Source organism: Vitis riparia, chromosome 11 (genome assembly GCF_004353265.1).
Source record: "Vitis riparia cultivar Riparia Gloire de Montpellier isolate 1030 chromosome 11, EGFV_Vit.rip_1.0, whole genome shotgun sequence".
Classification (NCBI taxonomy): Eukaryota; Viridiplantae; Streptophyta; class Magnoliopsida; order Vitales; family Vitaceae; genus Vitis; species Vitis riparia.
This window is the reverse complement of record NC_048441.1, coordinates 17,937,277-17,953,415: the sequence shown is the minus strand read 5'-3', so window position 1 is coordinate 17,953,415 and position 16,139 is coordinate 17,937,277. Positions and strand designations below refer to the sequence as shown.

Sequence of the window (16,139 nt, the reverse complement as noted above, 5' to 3'; positions counted from 1 at the left end):
ATTTTCACAAATGGCCCACCCGAAGGGTTTTAGCTTTAGGCAGGTGAAGCGTATAAAACCCTAACCCTAGCAAAATACTCCTTCCAGAGTCTCAACGCCAAAAATGGTTCGCAGTATCAAAAACCCTAAGAAGGCCAAAAGAAAGAACAAGGTTCAATCTTTTCTCTTATTTACACTTCTAATCTTATTCACCAAGTTTTAGCTTTAGGCCAAAAGAAATATTTTGGAAGTTTTTTTTTTTTCCCTATAATTAGTTTAAAAAATGTTTGCTTTCAAAAGCAAGAGAAGTGTTTTCGAAACGCTATCCAATCTGTGTTTGTGCTAATTAGGGTTTTGAATCTTTTGATGCAATCGTTTTGGTATAGGGATCAAAGAAAGGCGAGGGTTCGTCTTCAGTGCCCTCCTTGCCAACCAAGGTATGGCAGCCTGGAGTGGACAAGTTGGAGGAAGGAGAAGAGCTTCAGTGTGACCCCTCTGCCTACAATTCTCTTCACGCCTTTCATGTTGGATGGCCTTGCTTGAGGTGTCACATGGACTACATTATTCCGTATTTAATTTGATTTTTTTTTTTCATAATTTAATTTCCTTTTCCCTTTACAGCTTTGATATTGTGCGCGATTCCTTGGGACTGGTGCGCTCTGAATTTCCCCACACGGCTTATTTTGTCGCAGGCACTCAGGTGAGGGAGTTTTTCGGTGGGGTTTGTAAAAAGAAAAAAAAACCTTAAAAGCATAATCTTCATTTTCATGGAAAATTTTCCTTCTGAAGAAGGCATAGAACAAAAATTTGCCTCATGAATATGATGACGAATTGTCAAATTAGCATGGGCATTAAATCTGTGATTGGTGTTAACATAGGAGGCTGAGTGAGTAGGAGTATTGTTTATGGTGTTCTTGATGTTATTTTGATAACCATTTGGTGTCTTGTGTTTTTTATTACATTATCATTACTCGAATCCTGTATTAGATTCAGTGAAATAAAACAACTCCATAACTTCGGGTTTGCTGGTTTCCACCCTTTCTAGGAACTGTCTATTGTCATTAATGATCAGAATATCCATTAATCTCTTCTGGGTCAGAATTTTATTTTCTGTATATTGATATCATGGTTCTTGTTTTGCAGGCCGAGAAAGCATCTTGGAACTCCATTGGAATATTTAAACTATCTAACATTTCTGGGAAGAAACGTGAGCTGGTGCCTACCACCAAAAGTACCGGCGATGATTCTGATATGGATGGTGATGGCAGTGACAGTGATGAAGATAGTGAAAATGAGGAGGATGGTGGATCTGGGACACCAATTTTGCAGGTACCTTTTTGCTTTTCTAATTTTATCTGTATAGTTGCTAGCATAATCATTTTTGTGATACACCTTTATCAGTTTTATCTTCTTCTCTACCTAATGTGTTTGCTATTGTTGTATGTGCCTACAGATGCGCAAAGTGGCCCATGAGGGATGTGTCAACCGCATTCGAGCCATGATGCAAAACCCCCATATATGTGCATCTTGGGCAGATACTGGTCATGTGCAGGTCAGACTCATAACAGTTGAATGAAAGGATTTTTCTTCATATTCATATTTGTTCTCTGATATTATTTTTGTCCATGTTATTTAGAGGTTCTGGCACTAGAGTCTGTTAATATTGAGTTTAATATATGGCCTCTTTGTAGTTGTGTACTGCTAAAGACTTTCTAATATCACATTTCTAATATCCCATACCTCTACGTAGGTGTGGGACTTCAGCTCTCATCTGAATGCTTTAGCAGAATCTGAAACAGATGCTAACCAGGGATCTTCTCCTGCTATTAATCAAGCGCCATTAGTTAAGTTCGGTGGGCACAAGGATGAAGGCTATGCTATTGACTGGAGCCCTGTTGTCCCTGGAAAGCTTGTAACTGGTACTATCATGTAGTATTTTTCACTTATTTATTGAGTTGAGTTCTTTCTGAAGTATCTGTAACTTTCCGTTTCTTTATCAAAATAGACCAGTGTTTTGATAATGGTGTTTCTTTCCAAAGGGGACTGCAAGAACTGTATTTATTTATGGGAACCTACATCAGATGCAACATGGAAAGTTGATACAAATCCATTTATTGGACATACTGCTAGTGTGGAAGATCTACAAGTATGTATCTAATTGGTGAAGCAATAGTTGTATCTGTTTGAATTTTGAGTATTTAGAGTCTGATCTTATGTTCCTATATGGGTGGCTTTCTTAAAATGTTTAATCTTCTAAGCAATTCTCCCCCTCCCCAAATATTTACCAATGCAGTGGAGCCCTACGGAAGTTCATGTGTTTGCCTCTTGTTCTGTGGATGGGAATATTGCGATATGGGATACACGTCTAGGAAGGTCACCAGCAGCTTCCTTTAAAGCACATAATGCAGATGTCAATGTTTTGTCATGGAACAGGTGCTTAAACCTTAATATTGCTCCTTGATTGCAGTACTTTTCTGTGCCTCATGCTATATGCAGTGACCTTACTTGGTCATTCCTGATTCCTATTAGGCTGGCTAGCTGTATGCTGGCCTCTGGAAGTGATGATGGGACATTTTCTATTCGTGATCTTAGGTTGCTCAAGGTATGCATTTTCTGAGAATATTTTAAAGTGAATATTAATATTCTGCTTTTGCAACGGACTTGACCTATCCTGGTAAATCTAAGCAAAGAATGGCCTTTTTTTATTATCACTTTGTTAATCTATAGTTGCCCTTTTGTGCAAGCCCAATTTCTATTTTTCACTCCCATGTACTTGAAATCCATGTTTGCTGCACAACAATATTTGGATTGATTATAGGGATATTATTCTGGTGGAATTTTTATTTTTTATATTGAGTCATGAAACACCTGGCTTCTGCTTATGTGTACCTGTTTTCTGATTACATATCCTTTATCCTCCTAATGCTTGACTTCTCCCATCTTGATTTCTACTAAGCATCTACAATTTACATCAAAGGCTTATGTATTTTCTTTTTGATCTTCAACACAAGGAAACTTTCTAACAGTAACAGTGTGAGGAACTTTGTTAACACATATGTTTAGGTAGATATGTCTCCCTGCCTCCTCCTCACTCCACTTCCCTTGTTTGAATTCTCTGAAAATAGAGTTGTAGTATTGTGTTAAGCATGTGATACAACAGATTATTTTACTAACAGTGGAGGATGAGTTGGAGGTCTCATTATGGGGATGAATCAGGCTTCTTGTCATTGATGATGTGATTCTGTTTTATGCTCTTTTTTGGGCAGGATGGAGATTCTGTGGTAGCACATTTTGAATATCATAAACACCCCATTACATCCATTGAATGGAGCCCACATGAAGCCTCCACATTGGCAGTTTCTTCATCTGACAATCAACTGACGTAAGGAAAATTTAACGGCCAAAATATGAAAGCCAACCCAGATAGACGTTTTATAGTTATATTATATCTTTATTTTTAGTTCAACCATTTTTTTTTTTCAATTACCAGAATATGGGACCTCTCTTTAGAGAAAGACGAGGAAGAGGAGGCTGAGTTCAGAGCCCAGACAAAGGAGCAAGTAAATGCCCCCGAAGATTTACCACCACAACTTCTCTTTGTTCATCAGGTTATTTCCTCTCAAATTCTCTTGTTCTCGGAACACCAAACCCTCACAATTAGTTTTCATTCATTTCTTCCATACACTCATATTTGGTACCATAAACAGGGACAAAAAGACTTGAAAGAACTCCACTGGCATTCTCAGATCCCGGGAATGATCATATCCACTGCAGCAGATGGCTTCAATGTCCTGATGCCTTCAAACATCCAAAATGTCCTCCCCTCAGGTAATGCTTGATCGGTGGTCGTCTCCAGCAGAATGCCTCTTGCACTGGACACACATCCCACATATGTATTCTTGAGTGGCATCAGCAGGTACTGATTTGATGCCTACACCCTGAAGCTATTATGAATCACAGGGAACAAACCCTGTTGCCCCATAAAGTTATACATGATCACAAGTTGCATCAATTTTGTATTTTTTACCCCCCCTGATATATTTTCAGTTTTGAGTTGTATGAGTTGGTTAACTTGTGTGAATGTGTGATGAAATTTTGAAGAACTCTTGGGTGGCATCAAATGGTTTCGTATTCTGCTTTTTCTCAAGGGAAATAATTTTATTTATGATATTGGAAATCTTGGATTAGTCTCCTCCAAAGGAAGAAGAGTAAACGGAGTCTGAATAAGATTCCACTTAGAAAAAGTTGGGTAGAGTTGGTGAAAGGTGGGTGGTGTATGACCCACTAAGACAAGTCTACAGTGGAATATACTCAAAAGTGACACCCAAAGATACTTGGCATCTACTCTACTTTTTTTCCAACCATAATTAATAGACGACTCATCCAACGACATTAGGTAATCTAAATCTAAATATGTGCCAAACTAGGGGTTGGATGGATGGGAGCAACGTGCCGACATTTTCTCGCTACCACGGAATTCCATGCCTCTTAATTTTCTACTCCTCTCGAGGATGCGTGTATCTAGAGATTCGGCGCATGTCACTGAAAATGACTGTACGATTTCAGTCAAAGGTTAAAGGCTGTCCCTCACGTGGCCCGGGCTGTGGGTGCGGTAAGCCACCAAAATCTCAAGGTATTTTATAAAATTTAACTCTCATAAAATAAAAGTTGAAGTTAAAAAATAATTAATTTCATGGAATTTTTAATTTGATAATAATTAATTAAATGGTTTTTAATAAATTTGATCAAATTTAACATTTTTTAAAAATACTAGTTATATTATTATTAAATTTTATAATTGAGGAATTTTCATGACAGGATTTAAAGTCAAGACCTAGGACCGATATTTTTTGGTGTTTCTGTCAATCAATTATAAATATATTTTTTGTTTTTACTTTTATTAAACTTTTTTACAGAACATTTCTTCATGTAATTATTTTTATTTTATAAATCTTTAAAAAAAAAAAAAAAGAGAGAAGAAGTAAGAAAGAAAGAAGGGAAGAGATTTTCCTCCGTGACATGTTCTAATAATGGAAAGAGTTAAATGTGTGTCGTAGGCATACAACGATTCTGGTACAACCTACCTCGAAAGCATCAAATGTCTGTGCACGCATAAATCCTCTTATCACATTCCTTTTTTTAAAAGAAAATTCTGAGAATTTACGGAAAAATTCTGAGTAATTATGTAAAGCGATGTTACTTTAAATGTCCACGTGGCGTAGTATGATTGGTTTTTCTCTTAGTATACCTACCACTATGTTCTACTAAATGGGACACGTCAGAGAAAACGGAGAATCTTTGTATACAGAGAACGGAGAATCTCGGTAGTTCATTCGAAAATTTCTCCTTGCCCAGAAAATCATTTCACCAACCCCATTTTCCATGCAATAAAAAGGGCGAAATCTTCATCTTTCTCTTATTTCTTTTGATTCATCGCATTCCTCTGCTTTTCTGGATATGGAAAGAGCTCGGCGGCTCGCGAACAGGGCGATCCTCAGGCGGGTCGTGGCCGAGTCGAAGCGGCATCTCCACATCTCATCTTCTTCCCCTGCATTGGTAGACTCTTCTTCGAGTTTCAGGTCTGTCTCTTCTATGTCTCTGTTGAGATCCCATTTGATATTGGGATCGAATGTGAGAAATGCAACTGGGTCTGGTGTCGGGTCGCAGCTCAGATCGATATCGGTTGAGTCGCTGAGGCCCAGTGACACCTTCCCTCGTCGTCATAACTCTGCAACCCCACAGGAAGAATCCAGTATGGCTGAAACTTGTGGGTTTTCGAGTCTTGATGCTCTTATTGATGCCACTGTCCCCAAATCGATCCGGATTGGGTCGATGAAATTTTCGAAGTTGGATGAGGGGCTCACGGAGAGCCAGATGATTGAGCACATGAACCAATTGGCAGCAAAGAATAAGGTCTACAAGTCTTTTATAGGGATGGGTTATTATGGAACTCTTGTGCCTCATGTGATCTTGAGGAACATTATGGAAAACCCGGGTTGGTATACTCAGTACACGCCTTATCAAGCTGAGATATCGCAAGGGAGGCTTGAGTCTTTGCTCAATTATCAGACCATGGTTTCAGATCTTACTGGGTTACCCATGTCTAATGCTTCTTTACTTGATGAGGGGACAGCGGCAGCTGAGGCAATGGCCATGTGTAATAACATCCAGAAAGGGAAGAAGAAGACATTTCTTATTGCCAACAACTGCCATCCTCAGACAATTGATGTTTGCAAGACTAGAGCTGATGGGTTTGGTCTTAAAGTAGTTACTTTGGATCTTAAAGATTTTGATTATAAATCTGGTGATGTTTGTGGGGTTCTGGTTCAGTATCCAGGTACTGAGGGTGAGGTTTTGGATTATGGGGAATTCATAAAGAAGGCACATGCTAATGGGGTTAAGGTTGTGATGGCATCGGATCTTTTAGCATTGACAATTTTAAAGCCTCCAGGTGAATTGGGGGCAGATATTGTTGTAGGCTCAGCTCAGAGGTTTGGTGTTCCAATGGGGTATGGGGGCCCTCATGCAGCATTCTTGGCTACTTCCCAAGAGTACAAAAGGATGATGCCAGGAAGAATTATTGGCGTCAGCATTGATTCGAGTGGAAAGCCTGCTCTGCGAATGGCAATGCAGACAAGGGAGCAACATATCCGAAGGGACAAAGCCACCAGCAATATCTGCACTGCTCAGGTTTGTTATGTTACTTCCTTAATTTCTTTATATCAGGTTTATAGGTCAAATTTAATTGCCTAGTTCATCCTTAATGATCTAGCTAAAGACGTTACTTCTCATCTAACAAATCTTGTGACTTATTTTCAGATTCTTTGTTTTCCTTGTAAAGAAATGGAATTTCAGAGTTAGCTTTTGTGGTATGCTTTTGTTTGAAGAACTGCCTTTTGTTGATTTGTAGGCATTGCTTGCAAACATGTCTGCTATGTATGCGGTTTATCATGGACCAGAAGGCCTTAAGACAATTGCACAAAGGGTTCATGGTCTAGCAGCAACTTTTGCTTATGGTTTGAAGAAGCTTGGCACAGTGGATCCTCAGGGAATTCCCTTCTTTGACACTGTGAAGATCAAGTGTTCTGATTCAAGGGCGATTGCTGATGCTGCTTACAAGAAGGAAATGAATTTGCGGATTTTGGACTCAAATACTGTGAGTCTGTTGTAGTGATTGATTTTGTTTGGTAAATTATTATTCTTCTATATGTCAAATATGATTCGAATTTGGACCTGTCAGATAACTGTTTCTTTTGATGAGACAACAACATTAGAGGATGTGGACAAGCTTTTCAAAGTGTTCTCTTGTGGCAAGCCAGTGAGAATCAATATCCCTCCTTTTCTGAAAATGTTTGAGATTCTTTACATTGTATGCCAGTTCAATTTTGTAACTGTTTTTATTGCCCTTTTTTAGGTGACCTTCACCGCTGCATCTCTTGCACCAGAGGTTGATACCATGATCCCACCTGGGCTTGTAAGAGAAAGTTCATATTTGACTCATCCAATCTTCAACTCGTAAAGGCCTGTCCCTTTCAATTCAAAGCATTGGTGGTTTTTCACTTATTGTTACCCTAACATATTTTCTTGTATTAGGTACCACACGGAGCATGAGCTACTCAGATACATTCATAGATTGCAAGCGAAGGATCTCTCTTTATGCCACAGTATGATTCCTCTGGGATCTTGTACTATGAAATTGAATGCAACAACTGAGATGATGCCAGTGACTTGGCCTAGCTTTGCTAACATCCACCCTTTTGCTCCTATTGACCAAGCCCAGGGGTATCAGGTAACTTAAATTTCTTGAAATTCTGATTCTATATCCACATATAAGAGTAATCCAAGGTCAGACTTCACCTATTCACTCATAAATTTTCATTTTCTTAGGAGATGTTCAATGATTTGGGTGAACTATTGTGTACCATCACTGGATTCGACTCGTTCTCTCTGCAACCTAATGCTGGTGCTGCAGGGGAGTATGCTGGGCTAATGGTTATCCGTGCTTACCATCTGGTAGACCGATTCTTTTCATATTTGTAAATAATTTTATCTTCTGATATGACTACTTCCCCATTTCCCTCTCCTTACAATGCTTTCTGTTATTATTATTATTTTTTGTCATAATTTTTATTCTCAACCTGATGGCATCGGTCTACCTTTTTGAACAAAAAACTGCAGGCTAGAGGAGATCATCACCGCAACGTGTGCATTATACCTGTCTCTGCACACGGGACCAACCCTGCCAGTGCAGCAATGTGTGGAATGAAAATTGTTGCTGTTGGAACTGATGCCAAAGGCAACATCAACATCGAGGAGTTAAGAAAGGCAGCTGAAGCAAATAGGGACAATCTATCTGCTCTTATGGTATGGATATCTTGAATGCTTAATTGCTAGTGGTGATTTCATTTGATTAGAAAAGGGAGAAATAACAAGAAACTCACTATGGCAGATCAGTTAAATGTATAATTATTGAAAAATTCTGACTCCATGGCCAGGTCACTTATCCTTCGACCCACGGTGTCTACGAGGAAGGTATTGATGAGATATGCAAGATAATTCATGAGAATGGGGGTCAAGTTTACATGGATGGAGCTAACATGAATGCACAGGTTTATTTTTCCTCCTCAGAGTTATTTCATGTTATATGCTGCAATTAACAATGAAGTCTAATGGGTGGGGCTAATAGGTCAACATAGATTACTTCTAATATATCTTTGTGCTTTTACCTATCAAAAAAAAAAAAAAAAAGGTCAACATAGATTACTTTTGCTTTCAGTTATTGTTTTTCTATTGTCACAAAGTTCCACGTTCTTAACCGTAAATCTTCTCTAAAAATAGATTTTAAATTCTGTTCCTTGCTTCACTGAAATTTAAGCATTATACAGAGTATCAATTTCTGCTGTGTATCACCATATTTTTGCTCATTTTTCCTGTAACTTTATTTTTAACACTGACATTATTTGTTGTCATTACAGGTTGGTTTGACAAGCCCAGGTTGGATTGGAGCAGATGTCTGCCATCTTAATCTTCATAAGACATTTTGCATTCCCCATGGTGGAGGTGGTCCAGGCATGGGTCCCATTGGTGTGAAGAAACACTTGGCACCATTTCTACCAGCACATCCTGTGGTAATACAAACTTTTCATATAAACCAAACTCTGCTCATTTGGGATGAATTTGTATCAAATGCTTCTCCCATATATGCACTAAACTCACTTTCAGAGAAATGGACTCTAAATTGATTTTGATGGTTTAAACTTCAAACTTAAAATTTTAAATGATGATTCTATCTCCTCTTTATCTGATATTGCATGCATCCCTTGCATATATAAGCATCTGGATACTGCTTATTTTGTTTTGGTAAAGTTGCTGCCTCCATGGTTTCATCAGACGTTCACTCTGCATTTGATTGTAAACTGTATATATGGCATTCTATTCCAAACACCAGAGGTAAATATTCCAATCCCATTCTTCTACAAAGTCCGGGTTTAGACGGATGGGTGGGAATTACCACTAGGACATTCTTTTCTTCTTGAGTATCATTTGATGCCCTGGGCTATAATTGCATTGGATTGTTGGCTATGTGCCTTAAATCACCTGTCATAGACCTGTTACTTGCTAATTGTTTTTCCTCTTCCTCTTTTTGTTCTTGATGAAGTGCAGGTCAGTATTTTTTTTTTTTTTGTTGGATTTGTCATTTTCAACCTATTAAACAGGGAAAAGATAAATATTTTTGGGATATTAGGAATAATCTCACTGCAAAAATGTAATTGCTTCTTCGTTTGTCACTCCTTAATGCAGGCAAACATGATAGATAAATTTTTCTTTTGTACATTAGTAAATTCTCTCAGCAACCTTTCAAGATTGTATCTGTCAAGGAGCTAGTATATCTGATCCTTTTGTTGAATATGTGCTTAGCCCACAGACTAAATTATTGTAATTTCTCTACTTCTTAAAGGTTCCCACAGGGGGCATACCATCATCAGAAAATGCTCAGCCACTGGGTACTATCTCTGCTGCACCTTGGGGCTCTGCACTTATTTTGCCGATTTCATACACCTACATTGCCATGATGGGGTCTAAGGGACTCACTGAAGCCTCAAAGATTGCGATCCTGAAAGCAAACTACATGGCCAAACGCTTGGAGGTCCACAGATCATTCTTGATCATCCTTTTGCTAATTATTTGGACCGCACTTTCAAATTTTGAACAGGGATTTGTTCAAGATCTAGGATCACCTTCTAAAGTTTTCATTTTAAAAAATATAGCATTTATGGCAAATTATATATACTGGACAGTTTTTATGGACAGACTATTTACTAGGCGACAAAAATTCCCACATGAAAATAAGTTTGCAAGGATTTTCTTCTTCACGGAGTGGGAGAATAAGATTGCTTTTGTCTGACTATATATACTGTGGGTGTTACAGGACCATTACCCAATCCTTTTCCGTGGCATCAATGGCACGGTTGCCCATGAATTCATAATTGATTTAAGGGGCTTCAAGGTACTTCATGCCACACTTTTCTCATATTGCTTGCTGTAGGCAAAAAATCAGGCTAACGGAGGATGATTACTATTGCAGAATACTGCTGGAATAGAGCCTGAAGATGTTGCTAAACGTCTCATGGATTATGGGTTCCATGGGCCAACAATGTCCTGGCCAGTACCAGGAACACTCATGATTGAACCCACTGAAAGTGAAAGCAAGGTTTAAATAATAACCTTCTCTTTATTTCTCGTTCTTTTTGTCAGTTTAAAGTAAATGAATTGTTTGAACTTCTTTTTGCAGGCAGAGTTAGACAGATTTTGTGATGCCCTGATATCCATCAGAGAGGAAATTGCTCAGATTGAGAAAGGGAAAGCTGATCCTAACAACAATGTTCTCAAGGTAAAAGAGATGAAATTGTTTGTTAACCGCTTCACGGGTTCCACAACGTCTTCAATTCTCGGACGGCTTCCAGATATCTAACTGAGAATTGTGTGTGCAGGGTGCTCCACATCCACAATCACTCCTGATGCAGGATGCATGGACAAAACCGTATTCACGGGAATATGCAGCCTTTCCAGCTTCCTGGCTCCGAGCAGCCAAGTTCTGGCCTTCAACTGGTATGCACACTTCTGCAAATGGTTCCAGTTCTAATATACTAATTCCCCACAGCTGTCCATATCTCTGAAATGAGTGCTGGTATATGTTGATGATAGTGACTTTACTTTTAAATTTTGTTTTATCAACCAGGACGTGTGGACAATGTGTATGGTGACCGCAACCTCACTTGTACCCTTCTTTCACCATCCCAGGCAGCGGAAGAACAGAAGGCGGCAGCTACATCATAGGCCTTTGACTTTCCCCATTTATATGGCATTTTTCTCATAAACAGGCAGTGATCTCCTTTCAAATTGTACATGTAACATTCCAGAGGGGCTGCTTGCTTCAGTAACACATCTTTTACTGATGGCAGCTCCATCATCATCGTCCAGCTTTCATTTTTCTCTTCTCACTGCTTATCCATTGAAACCGTGTCATTACAAAGTTATGAACAGAAAAAAAGAAAAAAAAAGAACATAGATTTTATTTTTGATCTTGAAAGGCTTATTGCATAAGGTGAAATTGTGATACAGAGAGTGAAATTGAGATGGAGCAAAATTAACTGGTTATACTCATTGCAGCGTACAACTGTAAGGGTTCTGAATGATAATATAGCAGTTAAAGAAGATTACATAAAACTCTCTTTAGTGTTCTGATGATTAAGCTTGTGCAAGGATAGCAGCATTTTGGCCATTATTTTCCTTGTCTGCTAAGAAATTGGGCATTTTGTTTTTGGCCTGCTCCTTCTCTGTTTTTTTTTTTCCTAAGGATTTGTCAACTAACTTTGCTGATTGCAGTTACACTCACACATCGTCAATCATAAAAACATCTTCTCTCCAGCTCTAGGAATTGACTGGCTTCCCATTTAATTTGGGGAAGGGATCTTGCTTGCTTAGAACAACTACTTTACTTTTGTGAGCGAAGTACCCTTTCATAAGGTTCTTGTATATTAGAATGGACATTATGCACTCCACCTGCAGAAGGAAACAAAAATAGGATAAAATAGACAGGCAGGTGAAGCAGCCGACTGGAAGGAGAGAGGAGAGTGAGAGTGGGCTTGAATCTACTAGCCTTGCCTAAACAAAAATAAAAGAGAAAGAAATAGGCAAAGCGCATATACCTCATCCACATCCATGTCCATCTCAAGCCATTTCAATGCCTTAACAATTACTTCCAGCTTTAACTGATGTGCTTTGCTTGGGTCCTTCTGCTTTTGGATGAAGTAGCTGCATGCCCATCACCATGATACAAAGGTAAATATTTTATGCAAACTCTCATTTGGATATAGTCATTTCATATTGGAAGATTTGGAACTTACATTTTCTTTACCAATCTCTGGTAAACTTGGAGCTCTAGCTTCTCAAGGACAAGATAAACACCAGACCTTAAGAACCTGAAAATACAAGAAGCCCAATTTTCAGAATAACTTTTTGAATGCTAAATGGTTCTGATATACAGAAGTGAGAAGTAAATATACCGGTCCTCATGCTCTTGGAGAGCATGTCGAAGAAGTCGCAGATCACCCCTTTTTAGAGCTTGTACAATGTTACTGTACTGCAAAACCAAAGCCAAAATTTAAGAATGCACCAAGATATTCAAAAATTGTCAGCAAGACCCAACTACCATATGCAAGCATATACAAAGTTCGAGAATCTCTCTGTCTCTCTTCCCACATTTTTTGGTAATGCCTTTTTACCTTCCTACAACTAGAATGGCACTAAAATGCAACAATAGTAGATAAAATAGATATTACAATAAAACTGATGACTTATGCAGGAACATTACAGCCAAGTAGCTCAATAATAGGATATAGAATCTGCTGATAATGCCCAATTCTACTGATCAATTCACCAAGAAGGAAAAAGATGTCTTCTGAAGAAGGCATACATACAGGTTATCCATGAATTATGATGTTATTTATGCTTACACAGTATTAGGAGCTACAATTACGTTACAAGCATTTAAACTCCCACCAAACAGGGGAAACAGGCCTTGACAGAGAGGAATAACAAAAGGAACTAGCATAGGCAGCCCAAATGTGATGATTCAAGACCTTGTTGAGTTACGATTGAACTAACATTCCTGTATCCAAACTACTTGGGACGCAACATACACTCAGAAGTATATTTGTATCCATCTTTGGTTCAATATTATCATGATTCCAAGCAATCTAATAAATAATCTGGGGAAAATTTGAATTTCTGAGATCAAAGCCATGGAAAAGCAATTAATCATCCTAAAGCATATGTGAAACTGAGGGTAACCATACCTCAATCAGGTTATACTTCTCCAGGAGCCAATTTTTAGGCAAGATGCCTATTGAAAGCTTCACAGGAATCAGATATTTCAGGATCATCCTATTCCCAAAAACAAGGGGAGAAAAAAAACAAAACAAAGAATTGTAAATTACACAATGCTCAATAACGAAAATAATCACAATAAATACTCACTGAATGCAGATGCATAATCTAGCAGTACAATGAGAAAAAATTTAATCAAAAGAAGTAAAAATTTGAAAAGCTTTTTTTTTTAGATAAGAAAGAAGTTAAAACATAATTTCCTATTAAAAAATACAGGGGGGAGAGGGGGAGGTGGGGGGGAGGGGGTTGGGGATGGGCGCGGTGGCATTGAAACCTAATTTTTTAAACAAAACAGCAAAAACTATCCATACACACGGCTAAGGTTGGCAACTAACTAATTAGTATTCACAAAAGTTTAGCTAATCAAACATGAATAATGCTGCTATATATCACTAGAATAATATCCCCCAGTCATTGTCAGCCTACCTACATTTCTTGCAACAGAGCAAACCAAACCTCCTCCACCCCACCCCCACCCTAAATTGCCATTTTCAGTAGGATGTAGCTGCAAAATATATGCCGCAAGCATAACTGAAACAAACCTTATATTAGCTTCACGATGCGGATTGCAATGCGTTAAGGCATAAGATAACTTCTGATCAGCCTGCAAAGATAAAAAATAGATACCTAAATAATAGACTGAAAAAAGGAAACTCAAGTTCTACTCTAAAGTTTTATTCCAGAGTTTTTAGAGGCATTAAAAAATCTGGGATTCAGGTGAATTCAATATGATGCATCCAATGATATCATATAACACCAAGTTAATTGTTGTGCCCAATTTCATGATGGTTTCTACTGAGGACATAAAAAAATTATTGGGAAGCTAGAGTGCAGAGTCTGTATTGGGGTTTTTTTTAGGGGGTCCTACCCACTCCAAGCTTAACCTCAAGTAAAAAATTGTAAATTGTAATCTGATTTGAAGAATTTTTATTTTTAATCAGAAGTAAACATTTTATTACCATGAAATAGGTAAATTGTATTCCGATTTGAAGTTGTGCACACAAAACAACAAAATAAATTGATAAATAAACATGAAATAGGAATACAATTCCCTATATTTCTTATGCAACAAAATAGTAAGTTGGTCAAATTAGGTTATATATCAACGTCTAGAAAAGCAACAAATACACAATTAAGATGTTGAATTACTTACAGCAGGAAAGTTTTCATTAAAAACTTCCAAGCGACCAGTATAATACATGTATGTGACCTGTGATAAAACATTGGAGAGTAAATTCCTATACGGGAAAAAGTGCATCAGTCTAAATCTTAGTTCATTGGAAGAAAGAAAACCTTGTATCTTTTTAGTAATCAAAATCAATTTTTACCTTATCTCTGATTGGAAACTCCTCAAAATCAAATATTCGAGCAGTTTCAATGCTTCTTATCACACTTCGGCAAAGATGAACAGTACCAAGCTGCAAAATTACCATGCTGCTTAGATTGCTTGCAATTCATGGATTTCAGGGAAAGTCTGTATATCATTTGCATCTCTAGATTTTTGCTATGATACATTGGCCATAAGAATATAAGATGCCTTATATATTTGTATACACATTTAAATATGAGCAAAGTGGAAATTATTATTAATTAGAAAAAGAATGGAAACTATTACCTTGAAGTAAATTTTGAATAATTGGCAAGTCACATACAATGCTCCAACACGTTTTGGGCCCTTCCCCTACAAAGTTTACCACCAAAAGCAGTTAGCAAGAAACTTGCATTTACACAGACAGCCCATTAGTCTATCGGAGTCTAGCAAACAAAAGACTATCAAGGGTGGCAATATCAGGAAGAAATACAATTGAAGAGAGGAATGGGAATAGAAGCATACAGCAAGCACTCCAAAAACTTTCATCAGGAATGAACCAGCTCCCTTCAATTTCTCTGGTGTCTTCCCAACTGAAGCCAACTCTCTATCAGCCTACAATTACATGACACAATTCCCCTCAATTTACAATATTTCAAACAAGAATTGAAATCTAATTCTATATACATCAATTATTGGAGTATGGATCTTACTCTCTCGGCAAGAACCCTAATTTCGTAAGCAATGACATACAAAGCCTCCAACGCCCACGCCGACTCCCAATTCCGAAACTCCTGAATGAAAGCACTGCAATTCCACCGTCAACATCCATAATAAATCACCGCTGAAGTTTAAAAAGATAAATAAATAAATAAATTAGGGTTTTGAAGAAAGATAAGTACTTGGCGGCTTTTTCGAACGCATTGTAGGAATCGAGCAAGTTGCCGAGTCTGAAATTCTGGATAGAGCGAAAGAGGGGGGAGACAATCTCGGAAATCTGAGAGAAGCGATCGGATTGCTTAAGCAGCCGATTGGAGTCGTGGAAGAGGTTGAGAGCGTCGGCGAGGGAGAGGAGAAGAGGAGAGTTGGAGGAGATGGAGAGGAGTTGCTTTAGAGAAGATCCGTCCTGGGTCAAAACGGCGTCGGAGAAGCGATTTAGATACTCCGTGATTCTCCTGTGCGCTTCTCCCATGCTCAGATACGCCATTGTGCTTCGCAGCTTCTACTTCTGCTTCTGCTTCTGCCTTCTTCCCAACACAGCACACGCCCTCTGAGTATCTCAACGACGCCGTTTTGGCCGTCTAACCCAAATCAAAAATAAATTTGGGATGTTTTTAATTATTAGTTTTAAGTATTTTAAGGATAAATCGAAGGAAGAAATATTTTTTACATTTAAGTTTTA

At 38.2% G+C, this 16,139-nt stretch overlaps 3 protein-coding genes across 3 annotated transcripts; 2 read left to right on the top strand and 1 right to left on the bottom strand.

Annotated features, from left to right (window-relative positions):
• The first annotated feature begins 18 nt into the window (after nt 1-18).
• On the top strand, nt 19-4,144 carry LOC117925673 (glutamate-rich WD repeat-containing protein 1). The gene is made up of 12 exons (XM_034844739.1): nt 19-151; nt 366-523; nt 601-679; nt 1,123-1,308; nt 1,433-1,531; nt 1,730-1,898; nt 2,019-2,125; nt 2,273-2,412; nt 2,509-2,581; nt 3,246-3,361; nt 3,470-3,587; nt 3,687-4,144. The coding sequence occupies exons 1-12, from the start codon at nt 104-106 to the stop codon at nt 3,816-3,818; spliced, it is 1,425 nt and encodes a 474-aa protein (XP_034700630.1). The 5' UTR covers nt 19-103; the 3' UTR covers nt 3,819-4,144.
• A 1,166-nt stretch (nt 4,145-5,310) lies between these two features.
• Nucleotides 5,311-11,559, top strand: LOC117925023 (glycine dehydrogenase (decarboxylating), mitochondrial-like). The gene is made up of 15 exons (XM_034843822.1): nt 5,311-6,669; nt 6,890-7,135; nt 7,220-7,297; nt 7,394-7,494; nt 7,573-7,768; nt 7,867-7,992; nt 8,158-8,343; nt 8,475-8,588; nt 8,955-9,107; nt 9,938-10,126; nt 10,409-10,486; nt 10,565-10,690; nt 10,772-10,870; nt 10,971-11,088; nt 11,219-11,559. Exons 1-15 carry the CDS (start codon nt 5,437-5,439, stop codon nt 11,314-11,316), a joined length of 3,141 nt encoding a protein of 1,046 aa, XP_034699713.1. The 5' UTR covers nt 5,311-5,436; the 3' UTR covers nt 11,317-11,559.
• Nucleotides 11,560-11,616: 57 nt separating this feature from the next.
• Nucleotides 11,617-16,026, bottom strand: LOC117925024 (enhanced ethylene response protein 5). The gene is made up of 12 exons (XM_034843823.1): nt 15,640-16,026; nt 15,451-15,544; nt 15,263-15,352; nt 15,044-15,109; nt 14,757-14,846; nt 14,582-14,638; nt 13,971-14,032; nt 13,338-13,425; nt 12,546-12,622; nt 12,387-12,461; nt 12,189-12,294; nt 11,617-12,042 (listed from the first exon to the last, which is right to left on the bottom strand). The coding sequence occupies exons 1-12, from the start codon at nt 15,942-15,944 to the stop codon at nt 11,911-11,913; spliced, it is 1,242 nt and encodes a 413-aa protein (XP_034699714.1). The 5' UTR covers nt 15,945-16,026; the 3' UTR covers nt 11,617-11,910.
• Between the last annotated feature and the right edge of the window lie 113 nt (nt 16,027-16,139).